Genomic DNA, 16395 nt, shown 5'->3' on the forward strand with positions numbered 1-16395 from the left:
ATCTACCGGTCAAAAGTTTAACAACACCTCCAATTTCCCAGAAGTTTTTTTTTTTTTTTTTCTTCTTTTTACATAACTCAATGTCTCAGTGTTTCTGAAATTAAAGCCTAAAGCAAATAAACAATTGGAGATTTTGCAAAAAGGACTCATGAAATCTTCTCATTGAACTAAACTGAATCTAAGTTTTCTAATCATCTAGCAGCTGAATAATTTGTGACAAATTTGTCAAATATTGTTCAGAGAGTTCGTCCCAACACTGCTGCAGAAGTTTCCATGAGTGTCGCACTTGTAGTTTGCTTTGCTTTCACCTTTCGACTAGTTCATCCCAAACCAGCTCCATGGGGTTTAAGTCTGGAGACTGTGCTGCTCTTACATTGTGTGAAGCCATCGTCTGGTTCTTGTCTTCGGGTCATTATCTCGCTGTAGGATGAACCTCCTGACTATCCAGCCTGTCTTTATTTGTTACTTGTCTTTTTTCTCACCGTCCTGACCGCAATGTACAGCCCCACTTCCTGCAGTACAGTGTTGTGCTGATAATACATCAGAGGGGCCTTTGTACAGACAGAGGGTTTGTAAGTCATCAACAAAAGGAATTGTGTGCATTAACTTTAAAACTTAATTTAAATCCATTGCTGAAGGAAAACTATAAATTAACCAATTTCCTCAGTCCCTGATAAAGGCCTGTTTTTCATCTTTTTTTTTAATCTCCTAATATATTTTTTTTTATCATACCTTAGTACAATCTAAGATTATTCACTGGACCTGAACTGCAAATATTTCAACAAAATTGAACAACAACATTGGGATGTTGAACCTTTTTCCCAGTAGTGTATTCCTGTTGTATCTTTGTGTATTTGCTTTCATCCACATGAAGCAGCATTTTGAACTTCATGTCACCAACTCGAGATGGATGATATCCAAAAATGCAAAACATGTCACCTGCTCCAACAACAAACCAGACTCCAGCTGTGACTGAAAGAAGTCGTGTCGTCACAAAGTTAAAGTGCTTTTCGTCACAAACCATAAACTGTATGGGCTGTTGTGTTTGGACTCTTTAAGTGGTGTCTTATGATGCTCACCGCTGTCCCAGGATAATTAGAAACATACAGCAAAGTCAATGAGGTGGTCACTGCTCACTCATTTGAGCTGAATGGAAATGTTGTTTTAAATGCCAAACAACTGCTCACTGCTTATACAATATATCCTGATTGTCTCTGAATTACCCAACTGATCAGACATGAGAAGGATTTTGGCCTGCTTTCTTAAGACTGCAATATTTCATAAATAGTGCATTGGTCTGGTGACAACAACAAACACATTTTCCAAGTTGTAGCAGAGATTTCTGCATGATTGAGACAAGCCACCATGACTTAACATGTGTTTGTTTATGACGAGGCCGTTCACGTTTTTTTAGACTAGATAATTGCATTAGTGGAAACCCATATACTGCTGCTGCTCTGTTAAGCAGACCAATGAAAGTAATGAGACTTTTTTTTAAAGCTGATTTCTTTCACGTGTCTCTTTTAACTGTGTTAAAATGAAATGGCTCCCAGCAACATGTGAGAAAAACCCCGTCTTTAAAAGGACACGAGTGGGAACAAGATTTTGGCACAATTTTGGTTTTAGAACAAGTTCCTCCTCGAGCAATAGATATAGGCTCATATAAGAAACTGTTCACCAAACTGAAGTTTTGTACATGCTCTGCTCTACGCACATTCAACTCCTCCCGCAAAGTTTTCTGTTCAACCTTTGACCCACGCCCTTTAATGTTAGCTTAAGACCTGGAGGCTGTGACTGGCCATCAAACATGCATAACATGGTGGCCATCACTTCCTCATTGGCCCTGATGTCTAATGCTTTTAAACTGGAAGAGCTCAAAACCTCCATCCCCATGTCAGACGGATCAGGATCATTATGTTTCATCTTCAATTGGAGAAGATAAAATTAATCTGGAACAAATTGTTTTAATTGTAGGATGAGAGTACTTCTATAAATGTGTTTGGTAGTGAATAATGTTGGAGCTATTTATACATGTGTATCCGATAGCTAATGTGGCTCCTGTGCATGTAAAGACTTTACCAGGAGTGGGGTTCGAACCCACGTGGACATATGTCCATTGGATCTTAAGTCCAACGCCTTAACCACTCGGCCATCCTGGTGTGTTCTGGGCACGTATTTACCAGGTATTCATGGTTTTCAGAAACATGTTTCTCACTGTGTGCTAACACTTTTATCCTACAAGGTGATAATGTTAATGTTGTGTTTTTACCTTGTTCCATTGCCCCCAATCTCACAAAAAAATAAATCAGTCAAGGCAGTTTTAATTTAACTTCATTACCCAATTTTATGTTGGCTAAAGCTAGTTTTTATGTTTTTTTATCGTTATATCCATATGTATAATTTAGTATCACAAAACACGAACACATTTCTGCAAAACTCTGAACTCTGTTGTTAAGAAATGTTGATCGGTTTTGTGGAGTCGCACCTGTTCAGGTTGACACCGTTACATAGATAAGAACTACAGTTATACAATACAAACTTAATAAAAGTATAAAATACATCTTTAGTCAAATTGAAATATTATATGTCCAAACAGTATTCCAGTAAACTTATGTTTGCACATGAACAGAACAACATGATCGTGTTGCAACATCTTCAGGAAAGTACCCCACAGAACTAAGATTTCATTGTCTGTGCTGATAGAAAATAAATTAAGATCATTAGAGTTGTGGCCAACTCCAGTTATGTTCAACTCAACTCTTTTTCAGTCCCCTCTTTGTAATGTGTGAACTCTCTGTTTTACTTCTTGCTGCTGCTGGAGAGGTATGTACAGATTTCAACTTTAAGGAGCCATACGTGCTGCCTCTTGATGACGTACACTCTCCAAAAATATGTGACTTTGTGTTTTGATAGCTCTGGGTTTAAGGGACATATTTAACCCTGAATGTGCCAAAACCTAGATCAAATGTGCAGACATTGGTGGGGCAATAATCTATGAGTAATTTGAGGCCTAAAGCCATAAAAAACAAAGTCTGGTTTAAGTATCATACTAATGAAAACCATGTTTATAGCATCTGAATGTGTTCCAGACAACCCCCCACCCACCACCACCACCAGTCATCTTCTTTTCTCACATATGACTCTGGAGCTCTGATGCTTATCAGGGCTCAGAGATATTTAGAGATTCATGACAGGGGGGGTCAGTGAAGGGGGTGGATTTGTTATTTCAGCCCAGTTAGAGAGGCAGGCCCCCGGGGTCAAATGCTGGCCAGTGCGGCCAGATTATGATCGTGTCCTGTGGGGTCTTTGCTGCAACAAGGCTGTTGTTGTTGTTTGGCTCCGTTTGCTGTTCAAGTGTAGCAGCCGCACAGATGAAGGGACGGGGGGTGATGAAAAAACAGACAAATTGTGGGAGGTATAGAGACTTGGGGTGAAAGGGTCAGTGATGCTCTGATGTAGGTAGAGGAGGACGTTTCATCTGTTGTCCTAAGATGACAGCTAACAGGTGTGTGGACACTGCAGCTTCAGGGTTACTCAAGTCTTTTTAGCTTTCATTTCTTTCTTTCTTTCTGTCATATTCCAGCCCTTCCTCTCTCTCTCTCTCTCTCTCACACACAGACAAACACACACAGAAGGACACAAACATTTGAGTCTCATCTTATTTTATCCTTCTGGTGTTTTATTTATCTAATTCAGTGTCCCTCAGGTTCTCTTCCCACAATGTGTATGTGAACCAGGTTGAAATCAGATACAGCTGACAGTCATACAAGCTGATAGATGTGGTTTCCAGTGCTCACAGGTTGTGGACTGCACATCATGAATATACATTTTTTTCTTCTTTTTTTTTGTGCAAAATATCCTTTCCAAAGATATGGTCTTATATATTGGGCAAGTACACGTCAAATCACAAGTGTCTGAGAGCTGGCCATAAACATGAAACAACAACTGAACATTTGCTTTAAAAGCTGTGTTAGAGGAGTTATTAAATAACTGACACAAATTCCTCTCAGTGCATAAATATTCAAGGTGTGTAGTCATCCTGGAGCTGCAGACGCTGTCTTATTCATTTTTCATTGCTCTTGGATTTTAGGTCAAAATTCGAACGTGAATGTTAGTGTTTCTTTCTAGTCTAGTGATGCACCCATCCAACCTTCTTTCTCCCAGTCCACATTGCACTGCCTAAACTCAGGTTATCTGTCTTATATGACCTCAGTCCTCTATTTTCCCCAGATTTAAAATATATACAGCTGTATACAGTACTTTTCCACTGCATGGAACCTATTGGGATCCTATTTATGGAAAATGACACAAGGCTGAGCTGACCCCTGCATGCCTGAATGAATGTAAATGATCGTGGAAACAAGGAATTTTATAATATGTACATATATATATATATATATATATAATATTATGTATTTTATTCAGGCTTGTCCTCATTTTGTGACCTGTGTCTATTTTGAGTCCAGGTCTGAAGTCTCATATCTACTGCTCTGATTATAGCAATAAAACTTGAAATGAAAAGTAATTCATCCTGATATAATGAGAATTTTTGAGGTGGTCAAACCTATTTTAAAATCATCATATTACTGAGTTTGAGTTTAATCTAAGCAGAACGGGTCAGTTATTTTTTCTCATGAATTGAAAGACAGTTTCTTTTTTAACTTTTAGCCAAACACAAGACTCAATGTGACTTTCATCCATTAGGGATAAACTGATAGAAAAGCTGGCAGCCACACCTTTGGACGAACACACAGACAGACAGGGTGTCCATATACAAATTGTGTCTGCCAGTGAAGAGTTGGCAGATTTATTGTAGCCTGCCTCTCTTCCCGAAAGCCACCATAAATAAAATCACACATTCTAACCTGGTGTGTATGTAGAGCAGAAGTGGACGAGACGGCTGGAACGACAGAGGGAATACTGGCAGAGGGAAAAGAAGGAGGAGAGTGGATAGTTACCACTGTAAATCCTTAATACATCTGGATATGACTTAATGTTGTCAGACTTACTATCTCTTGTTTGGCTTTGCTTGACTTGTTCAGTGTTTCTTTATTCCACTCTCAACTGCACACACACACACACACACACACACACACACACGATGTGCGCACAGAAGGACAGGTACCCTCAGTCTGAGCACCTGAGCGGAGTTAATGACTTGTGGAAACAGTGAGAGTGTTCTTCGGGGGTCTTGTCGGGCTTTGATCTTTGGTATGTACTGAATGTGGGGGTCGGGGATAATAGATTGGGGGCTGGTAGGGGTGAATAGACATGAAGGGGAGAGGGAGACGGACATCACGGTCACACGGGCCCCTGAAGCCTCCCGTCAGACCTGGGTGAAATATTTATTGTTAAATACCTCTCGCTGCAAGTTAAGGTTTTATGGAGACGATCGATATTTATCACACAGACTAGAGAGTGGTGTCAATTTTCTCACGCAGCTGTCAGCAAGAGAACAAATGTGTTTCCCAAAAATGCCCGAATGACTTTTTGGAGTACTTTGAAAGACTGTTTTTGGTAGTTTATTACAATTTTCTCTGCATGTAACCAAAAGAAGAGTGTCTTCTTGTAGCAGGAAACACAATGTTTCTGCTTCTGCTCCTATGAAAAAATCTGGATATTTTGCTCTGAAATCAGTAAGAACCACCAACAATTAACCCATAGATGGAAGGCCTACTCCCCATCACTCAGAGCATATTCTTCCTCCTCCTCCTCCTCCTCCTCCTCACTCTGCCCTCTGCTTCTCTTCTTCGTCTCTCCTTTCCTGTCTTCATGTCTCTGCTTTCACCTCCTCTCGCTGCTCTGTTTTTATCTCTTCCGCTCCCCCCCCCCCCCCCCCCAGTCGCGCCCAGCCTCCCACCTTTGACGGCGTCCTCTTCCTTTCGTCTTCCCTGCGACTGTCCACACCTCAGAGGTCAGAGGCTGTGGGGTTAACTATCCCGAAAAAAAAAAAAAAAACCCTACGACCCCACAGAGAGTCTGAAAGCCTATTATCTCCTACTGCTGAAGTAGCGCTGAACAGTTATGTTTTTCGACTCCTGCGTTTTCAGCAGCACCTCAGCTGAGTCACTGTCAACAAACTGGCAATAAAATGACCACGTCGGCCAGATGCAGTCAGTTTATGGCTGCTGTTCCCGCTTCATCGCTGTTGTGTAATGATTGATGTTCATAGCTAGTATTGTGGTGAGCTGGAAAATGTTAGCTGGCTGTATCTGATATCTGTTTATTTCTTCAAGGATTCTCAGATTTACTCAATCCACTGTTCTGCTGCATTAACCCTGTATTTTAGACTTAGACCTTTAAATCCATCTTGATAATAACTTATTGTATAAATCTTAAAAAGGAAACGGAATCAAATGCAGACCTTTTGTACACGTGAGCCCCCCAAATCAATTTCACCCTCAGTTTTAGGCTCCTTTAAACTATTCCTGCTCTCTATCTGATACCATTATGAAGACAAGCCTCTTCGGTTTAATTTGAGCGGACCAGATTTAAATAAAGGTCACCAATCCTCTTTTTGCCTACTTAGTTCAGCCTCTTCTCTCAAGCTGTCCTGAGACTAGAGGTCTGGGTTTTGAGATGTGACTGGCCAGCTGCGTCACCCTCTTCTTTTCCATTAACCCCCTCCTCCTGCATACTGTGTTTGGTTTAAGGCATATAAATCTCCTCCGCTGGCCTTTGTGGAGTGATTTAGGAGACAGCGGGTCGTCTCTCCTCAGGAGCCACCGAGTAAAGAGGTGCAGCCGAGAAGTAAATGAGAGAGGCAGATAAGAGGGAAACAAGAAGGAAAGATAAAATTGGGGATGAAAGTGAAAGCAGAAAGAGTGGTAAAGTGAGAAAAATAAAGGTCATAGGAAAATGGCAAAGGAGACTATCTAATCTTTTACACTGCTGATACTGAAATTGCTGGCTACTGCAATCAGATGGGAACGATTTTATGTTTATTATCTTAAGGCATTTGTTTTTATGGTATTTGTTTGTCGTTAAAGGCGCGCCAAAGACAATTTCACACAATGTTTAAATGTCTGAAGGTTTGTGAATGCACTTACTACCAGAGTTTTCCAGTCAAAAAATATTGTTGCTGGCCAAGAACTGTGGCTCGATGAGCTGAAGGTTCAGCTCCATGTCATGGAAACAGAGCACTGTTAACGTGTGCATGCTTTAGTGATCCAGTGCATGAACAAATTATTCCGTCAACACCTTAGTCGAAGGCAATGATGCTGCAGCACAGGTGAAATCAGTAATAACACAACTGTGTAAAAAAAAAACACTCTAAAGTGAAATGTCAAGGGGGGGGCTCGACAGGGTGAAACCATTTCCTTCTCCCAGGTAACGTGACACTTTGGAAACACATGCCACATGCCATTTTTGTTTTGTTTCGAGAATAAGGCTGGTGCTGGTCAGTATTTTACATATTGTCAACAAATCCCATGAAAAGATCATAATGATATAGTGCAGTATATGTCTGTCTTGCAATACTACTCTGGTTCCTACTGAAGATTTGAAAATCTTTAAGAATCGTGACACAAAATATATAGATTAATTCAGTAATTTCCTTAAACAGCAGGTTGCTGTAGTTTTTTTTTTTTTCAGCCGATGTTACTCAAGCAGTTATTTCTGTTATGTCTGAAGTCTTGCTTGCTGCCTAATGGATGTGTATAAGCACTTAAATGGAAGAGGCTGCAGAGAGGGAGGGCGAGGGATAAAGTCATTATTTGTGAGTATTAAGCCTCTTGTGATAAATGGAGATGAGACCAAGAACAAATGAGCAGAACGGAAAGAGGCTGTAAGAGAGGCAGGAGTAGTTTACTGATACTTTGTCCTTGAGGCTTAATGCACCTAGTGAACTTAGTAAACTCAAAGCACTACTCAAGCCCATGAATCCTCTAAGCCTATAGATGCAGATCAGAAAGGACACATCTATCTATAAATAGAATTATGGCTGCTAAACTAATTTAAATTTGATCATGTTACATGGTAAACCAGACAGAAAACAAAACAGTTAGTTGTTTTTTTTCGCCCCTGCTGTTGTTTTGTTGTAGCAGATGTTTTGTTCCTTCATGCATTTTTTTTTTTTGCAGCAGGTCTAAGTCTGGCTTTGGGTCTTTTTGTGGCAGACCATGTTGACCAGACAGGCGTCAAAAAATGCACAACTGGCAGTGAAACTTACATATTCCATCCGGGGACTTGAACTGAAAGGAATTCAAAGCAGCTCAGAACAACGACGAAGTACCGGTATCAGTTTTTGGGTCAGTTCAGTTTCAGTTCACTGAAATGATAAACTAAAACTGTAATTCTTATAATTCCTTCACCTCCTCCCTGCACTCTGAGTCATTTCTGTACGAGAGGGACTTGAAATCCTCTTTCCTTGCTTGGTTACGTGAGAGTCGCTAAACACAAATATTGATGACTCATTCCAGAAGTGTTGAAGCAAGGTGAAAAGTTTAAACCTAAGAGTCCATAAGTAAAAGTCGGACAGGCATGTAGATCCAATTTAACCTTTATTTTTAACCTTGAATTTTCTCAAAATGTACATTCAACATTTATTTTATTTCCATTTTGCGACAAAACCAAAAAACATCACTCTGATACACACCTTCTAAAAAATGTTATTTAGTCAGCCCTGAACAGTAACAGAACGACATGACATCAAACATTTACATCCACATTCATGCATCAAAGTCTCACACTCCTGTCACCGCACAGTAACACTGATGGTGGATCGTTCTCCAAAACCCCAAAAGGTTCAGTGACAACAATTTTTATGTGTAATGGCAACATCTTTTAAAAATCTCCTCTCTTTATCCAATATCTGTGTATGCAAACTGGCGCAGTTATCGTTAGAAAAATATTGTTTTTATAGCAAATAAAATATTGTTATGGTATGGTTAGAGCGGTTACAGTTTATGAATAGGCACATATTCGTTGCAGGTTTGTGATGGGACACAATACTTCCTACACTGGGCGGAGTTTCCATGGCCCAATAACTTCATTTATCCCGATCCCGAGTCCCTCCCTGCCAGTCCAGATTCTCTTGCCATTGCTTGCACTTGCTGCGGTGGGAATATAGCGGCAACATTTTTGACACCCGTAAGAAGGAGTGGCATTTTGACGGGGGTCAGAGGGGGCTTATGAAGTAACTTAAAGACAGAGGTGGCCCAAGGGTGAACATTTTGGGGGAGGCGGGCTTAAAAAAGAGGGAAGAGTCAGGTGTTGGGGGTGATCTGTGGAATTTTGGTGAAGAGAGGGCAAGGAATGCTGGGAATGCCAGTCATGAGGTAGGCCAGGGGAGGGCGGGGTCGCTGCAGGTCTGGAGGTCAGCTGTGGGCTCACACACCAAATCTGATCAGAGGTCCTGATTGCTTTAAAAGGACAAAAGTGACAGGGTCGCCCTCCTCTGCGTGAAACCATTTGAACCAATCAGCTTTTTATGTGTGTGAGTGTGAAGGCCTCTCATATGCAGAATCTGAAACTTCAAATATATTTCTTATTTCTTGTAAAGAATCAACATGTGGGCCCTGCTCGCATGCAGGTTGCAAATGGTCACGGCATTGCTTTACACAAATAAATGTCAACTGTCATCCATCTCCTTTCTTTTATCCCAAGAGGATGTAGTAGCTACATAAACCGTGCTCTGATTTACACTCGCATGTTTTTGCTCAACTGTTGTGTTCCTGGGTGGATCAAGCCTTTTAGACAGAAGGGCACCATGAGCACTTAAGGAACCGAATTGCGCATGACCTCACTGCGAGGGGTTCTCCGTGTCTCTACGAGGTTAGCAGGGTGGGAGCACTTGGCTCGCACTGAACAAGAATAAAAAGCATAGCTGTATTGTGTTTTTATTTTATTTTTTTTGTTCTGAGATGTCTGATTACATCTGCAGCCAATCACAGTCACTTGCAGTAGAAGCCGCCTCACCACTGAAGGAGTTTGGCAGAAAAGAAGCTAACACAATCAAAATCCTGATATTTTGTGCATCCAACAAATGAGTGACTCAAGTTCGTTGGCCTGAAATGTAGCCGCCTAATTAATGAACTAGGAGAGGCCAGGGTTGCTGCAGTATTGACAGAGAGCAAGAGTGTATTTTAGGTGTGTGTGTTTGTGTCCAGATTTTCCACATAATGCAGCCAAATGTACCGCGACAGAATCACATCGAAGTTTGACTGGAGTGCTTCCAATTATTTGAATAACTGATTATCAATTAATAATAAACATTCCCTGGTTCCAAATAAGAAATTATTTGTATCTTTGTAAATTTAATATCTTTGGGTTTCAGACTGCTGGTTGGACAAAACAAGCATTATGGAAAAAAAAGAAAAAGAAAATGATTAATAGTTGGAACTGTAAACGTTATACTTGTCAAATCAGGGATTGTCTGACAGGTGGACAGGGTGCGCATAAGAAACGAAAATATGGGAGAGAATTTACTAGATTGTATTCACAACTTCAGCTTGATCATTTCTACATCCCTGAACATTTTCATTTCGTCTTCTCTCTCTTTTGTTTGGATGCAGTAACACACACTCCTCCCCTCTCTGCAGAGGTCTTTGTTGTATTCCTCCCAAACAGTTACAGCACCATGTAGGACAGCTCTACTCCTCCCTCCCTCCACTCTTCCAACCTGCTCTCACTTTCTTTTTCTCATCTTTTAGTCAATCTCTCTCCAATCTGTCCCCAGCAGAGTGCCTTCTCTGCGGTGTCATTTTTCAGGACTTTCCTGCAGGACTTTGGGCTGCTGGGAATGGAGCCTGACTTGTCCATTAGTTAGATTAGCAGCTCTGTGGGGAGGCTCTGGTTCCCTCTCCCCTGGCCGGGACAGACAAAAGCTCTGGCTCTGCTTGCTATTGTACGGCTGTCAGTCTGAGCTGGTTGCTGCCAAAAAAAAAACTCTGTCAAGCTTCAGCTCCACTTCCGTTAGCCAGGTCGAATCTTGTTAACACACTTGTAGTGTGTCCATAATGAAAAATGGCTGTAATACTGTACTTTTTAATCATCTGTTGTATCACCAGTAATCCTATAATATTCTTAATTGCTGTGGTGTTGGTATGTTAACAGGTTAGTGTTGGATTTCTGTTGCTCTTTTTCAGACTTGATTGCTAACTTTAGTGTCAAACAAAATCAGCTGACTTAACAACATAATCATTTTAATGAGTCCTTGTGAAAGTGGCCTGAGGTGAATCAACCCATTTTTGGTTCTTGTTTTGGTGTTTTCGTCTTTGACCAATAAATTGTCCTGCCTGATAATTAAACTATTTATGGCTTTAGAAAGCAGTGGCAGCACACATGCCATTTAAGGCTCTAACAGCTTCTTGTAGGCTGATCGTAAAACATGATGGGCCGGTTGTCTTTGCTGGTTGGCATTATTTTTAAAAGCATTACAGAGTGTATGAGGGCGAGTGGCGACAAACTGTAGTTGAACACCACCTCTGTGAAGAGAGCTGCATCGATCTCATCTAAGTCTATTAAAGAAATTGAATCCAGTCATAGTATTTCCTAATATGTTGAACTTGTCGCTCATGTGCGCCATTGCATTCAGATAAAAAAAACAACCAAAAAGGCAAACAAACCTCTTGACTCAGAGTGTCCTTGTCTCTTTTTCAGTCTTTGCAGAAAAATGGCCAGATCTCCAGCATGACCAGCCTGAATGGACACTCAGAGGACAACACCCTGGCAGAAGGTGTGTGTTTATATACATATATACATATATAAGAATATATGTGTGTGTGTGTGTGTGCGTGTGCGTGTGCGTGTGCGTGTGCGTGTGCGTGCGTGCGTGCGTGCGTGCGTGCGTGCGTGTGTGTGTGTGTGTGCGTGTGAGAGACTGTGTCTGTTCTGTCAATAGCCTGTTGTGTATTTACACAGTGTGACTTTGGGTGCTGTTCCTGTGGTCTGTGTGGTAAGTAGTGGCAATGTTTGTGTGTGTTTGTGTCTGGGATTTTGTACTGTTTCTTCAGCGGTGGCAGAAGGTAAGCTTGTTTGTGTGGGGTCAGTTTTCAGTCTCTGTGTGTGTGTGTGTGTGTGTGTGTGTGTGTGTGTGTGTGTTTCAGTGTGTGCAAATTCTTGTCTGCAGATGTCTTCATGGCTCTGCAAGATCTACTTGATCCTAAACTAATCCCTTTGTCAACACACAGGGGACACCTACATGGGCTTTTCACATAGGAGCCACACACACACACACACACACACACACACACACACACAGATATTCAACATACTCTCTCTCTCTCTCTCTCTCTCTCTCGTTCTCTGTTTCTCTCATTATTCTAAAACCCATCAGGTGAGACCATGGAAATGTTAACTCACATAAAGTACATGCACCTGCTTTCTGAATTTATAAATTTGGTTTGTGATGCTTCAAGACAAACGCAAGAAGTTTCTCTCAGAACCTCCCGATGCCAAATCGTCTTTTGTAGCAGAAGCTAATGGACACAAAGGTAGGGCTCATTTGTCTCATTGTTTACAGTAATGGACTATTCAAAATGTTGCTCTCTTTAAAGAGGACTGTGGTCTTATGGAAGATTTAAACCAGTAATCTTAGATAATCACTTCCCAGTAATAAACTGGATCAACTTTATGTGCAATGACCTGCCCTGTCCATCTCCTATCTCCAAGGCTGCGTTTGTTTATTTTCATTGTCATTTCTATCGTGTCTCCCTCAGTCTGGGAGGGCTGCAGGGGCGTGTACGCCCTCCCCAAATATTTAGCAGGCCGTGACCCAGGCCCCGCACAAAGCAACCTGCGCACATCATAATATGTTATAGCCCAGGGGAAGGAGTAACCCAATACTACTTAAAACACTGAAATATGTCACATAGCCCTTTGTCAAATAACCTATTTAATAAGATATTTAATGAAGCGATTCTGTCCGTTCACAGAGTAACCCGATACCCTGCTCAGAGTATATGAGTTGATGTGGCATGTAAACTGGTAGAGACGAATTTGGTTGTTGAAGTAGTTGTGTCTGTGGACATGTACTGTAAGTTAATTAGTAACATGGAAAGATATAGAACAGAAACAAGGGGAACCACATATTTACATTGTCAGGAATGCTTAGATCTTGTTCACTTACACATAGACCAACAGAGGCTGCAGACCACTCCATTTCCTGTACAAAAAAAAACAACTCTTACTTTATTCTCTAACGGAGATCGATGTGTGAAGGTTTTCAGGCAGAGATAACATGCAATATTACTTTCTGGCTTGGATACAAGTCACGAAAATCATTTCTGAAAAACTGTTGCAAATTTTAATTTGATTTCATTTCCACCTGTCTCTTACCGCCTGTGAGTTCATCATACTTGTCGCCAAGTGATTTGACACTAATCATGCTAAATGAATATGCAGCGGCCCTGCCCGCCTCACAACAACTTTCCCTTCTGATATTAAAATCCTGCCAACCAGCGCCGAGTGAATGTTCTGATGCTTATACTTTGCGAGATCACAAAAGTCGATGTGCTCAAAAACGGAAAAACCTACCTGAACCCAAAATTCATATATTAACCTGAGGAGAGTGTATTTAAACCCAACCTCACTACACTCAAATAGAAATATTATACATGTAATTTTTCCTGAACTTTACGGTTCACACTTCTTCTCGACTCAAAATAACATATTTGTCCCTCACGTGATGAGAGCTGAAGGCAGATCCGCTCAGTGTACCCTAAAACAGCCTCGTGGCAGTTATAGCAGGACCCTACTTGACCCGTTTTGAATGGAAAATGAAGTGGACCCATGAAATTTGAACTGACTGATCAATCAACACACCAGCTGACTGAGCCTGGCACTCTCACTTGCAAGAATAAAAACGACACAAACAACAGAAAACAAGTTGTGAAAGAGCTTCAAGGCAACAGATTGAAGGAGTGCAGGGGAGTGAAAGGAAGGGAGTTACAAAATAGAGAGAGGGACTGAGACGATAGAGGTTTCACATCCCAGCGCTGCTCTACCTCTAGTGCAGCCTGATAAAGACAGCAGAGCATTGTGGGAGACAGGAAGAGAAGAGGAATCTCTCTGATAACAACATAAAACAACAAAAGACGAGCTGCAGATCAAAAGACTGACACATGAGCAAATGCACACACACACATACACACACACACTCACACACACACACATGTGTGCAATCTTTCCCTATCAGGCATGCCAGAGTGTTTTCAGTTAAAGGACCAGCCCAAAACACGTCACACAGCAGCCTGAATCACATGTAGCAACTTTGAGTGAGATAATAACTCACATTTTTGGTTCTGTTCTGCTTAATACTGGACTCCTCTGTATGGGCACTTTAGTAGCAACATCAGTTGGTCTAAGTATGGATTGCCTGTATGAATGTGTGATGAGCAAGAACAGGCATATGTACGTTGCACTAAATATATTTGCCTCTTATCATCTGTCATGGGATGTTTAATTCAATTACTGAAAGTATTTGTTTTAAATGGTACAAGAGTATGAGGAGGGTGTGGAGTTACTTTTTCCAGAGTGTCCACCATCCCATTTGAGAACACAAACACTGAATCTGCTGGTTCACACAAGGTGACTGTGCCCTGCAAAGGGAGGGGTGTGGAAACAGTTCTAATTTGGTTAAAGAGAAATCCTGAAAATGCAGCTAAATAAGAAAAAAGAATTGCATGAATGGCTGAATCCAAGCTCAGAGTGGCTTGTTTTTGGTATGGTTGTTGGTCTTTTTGAAAAGGCAACATGTGGTCGCTGTCTCTTTTCCTGCTCGGCAAAGACTTTGGGACTTCTTATCAGTTTTGCATAAAACATCGAATTGGCTGACACACTGATTGAAAATCATTCTCTAAGTCTGTTTTAACCTTCTTTATGTGCCAGATTGGCTGAGAAAGCACAGACAGGAGGCCTGAGGCTTAGAGAGTTTACAGCAGGTTATTTGACAGAAAGGAACAGAATAAATATTACATAGAAATAGAGTTTTGAGGGAACAACTCAGAAAATGCTTCTTTGCCAGAGAGAAGAGAGAGGCAAGGAAAGAGCCAGAACCCGAAGGAGTAAAAATACATAAGGATGAAGAGAGAGAAAGACATTAACATACAGTCAGCCATGAATGACCAACATTCCTAGGAATACTCAAAATGAGACATCTTATCTCTTTAGTTTCTATCAGACTAAAACCAGTCTCTCTGACTTGATTTCTTTTTGTTTACCACAGTGAATAATGCGTTATTAATCTTTTCACACATTAATCTCATTATTAACAGTAATATTTGGTGTCTTTGTCTTCCGTGTAGATGTGCATGCAAGTCTGCATGTGTGAATGTGCGTTTGAGTTGCTAGTTTCAAGGGTGTGGGCGTATGGGGTGCAGTGGCAGCCCGAAGAATGACATCATAGCTGATGTAATCCACTGGCCGGAGAGTCGCCGCTCCCTCCCAGATGGCTCACAGGCTGCAAAAGAGGACCAATGAAGTTTTCTGGATGGCTAGAGAGGGAGATAATGCTGACTATGCGAGTGTGTTAGTGTGCTTGTTGCAGTGTGTGTTTATTTGTAGGAATGCCGGACGTCAGTCATAGGTCGAATGCTGCATATCTGTTTGTTTCATCCTACTCACGGGACCACGTGGGTGTGCTTCACCACATTAAATGGATTCATTTAGTTCATTCACTAAAGTTTGTGTAGAAAACTGGCGTCAGATAGTTGAAGTTGTTAGTCCAAGAGAGGAATAGTGTTGAATTTCACTGTATTGTGCTGGAATCCTGTAGTGTGAGTGTTTGCAGCTTCCCTTTAGCTCATATCATTATAAACCACTGAAGCTCTTTGGGGTTTTTTAAGCCAGGCATCAGCATTTGGAAAATGGTGCTAAGGACTGTGGCAACTTGTACTGGACACTCATTATTATTTTTTACATTTTATAGACTAAACAATAAAATGATTCAGTGAAAAAAAATGGATAGAAAGTATTAATTAATAATGAAAGCAAATTGTTGCTAAACCCCCCAATTTTGCTGCTACACACATGTAGCAGTCCAAGTCTGTCAAAAAGTTTGACAGATTTTTTAAAATGCTGTTGGTCCCAGGTGTGTCAGAAATTGTCAGAAATTATTACCTAGAGTCTCTTTGTGCTACATTTTAATTTCATCATCTGGCTGCAGGTGTAAACCTTTACAGGGTGGAAGTATTGCACTCTGTGTGTACTGTAAGTGTGTGCGTGTGTGTGTTTATATGTGTGGCCATGATTTCATTCCAGGATGGACTTACTCAGACTCGACTCCGGGGACGTACATAGTCGGGTTGCCAAAATGTTCATCATGCCTGTAGAAGGGACCTCTCCCTTCACTTAAGCTCTGTCTGATCTCCGCCAATATGGATTCACGCTGTATATTCATCATAACACAATCCAGCTGCCAGATTGCTCCTGCTGGACTTTTGCCCATTTTCCTTT

General features: G+C 41.1%; 1 protein-coding gene and 1 non-coding gene across 2 annotated transcripts in view; one reads left to right on the forward strand and one right to left on the reverse strand.

Annotated features, from left to right (window-relative positions):
* akap12 (A-kinase anchoring protein 12) overlaps positions 1-16395 on the forward strand; it is a 43699-nt gene that overhangs the window by 9754 nt on the left and 17550 nt on the right. The window contains exon 2 of the mRNA XM_022768721.1: positions 11602-11677. Within this exon, the coding sequence (XP_022624442.1) occupies positions 11602-11677 (76 nt within the window). The remainder of the gene's footprint in view (positions 1-11601; positions 11678-16395) is intronic.
* On the reverse strand, positions 2077-2159 carry trnal-uaa. The gene has a single exon. It is a non-coding gene; the product is annotated as a tRNA-Leu (tRNA).

The sequence above is a fragment of the Seriola dumerili genome, unplaced genomic scaffold (genome assembly GCF_002260705.1).
Source record: "Seriola dumerili isolate Sdu_G_001 unplaced genomic scaffold, Sdu_1.0 BDQW01000025.1, whole genome shotgun sequence".
Taxonomy (NCBI): domain Eukaryota; kingdom Metazoa; phylum Chordata; class Actinopteri; order Carangiformes; family Carangidae; genus Seriola; species Seriola dumerili.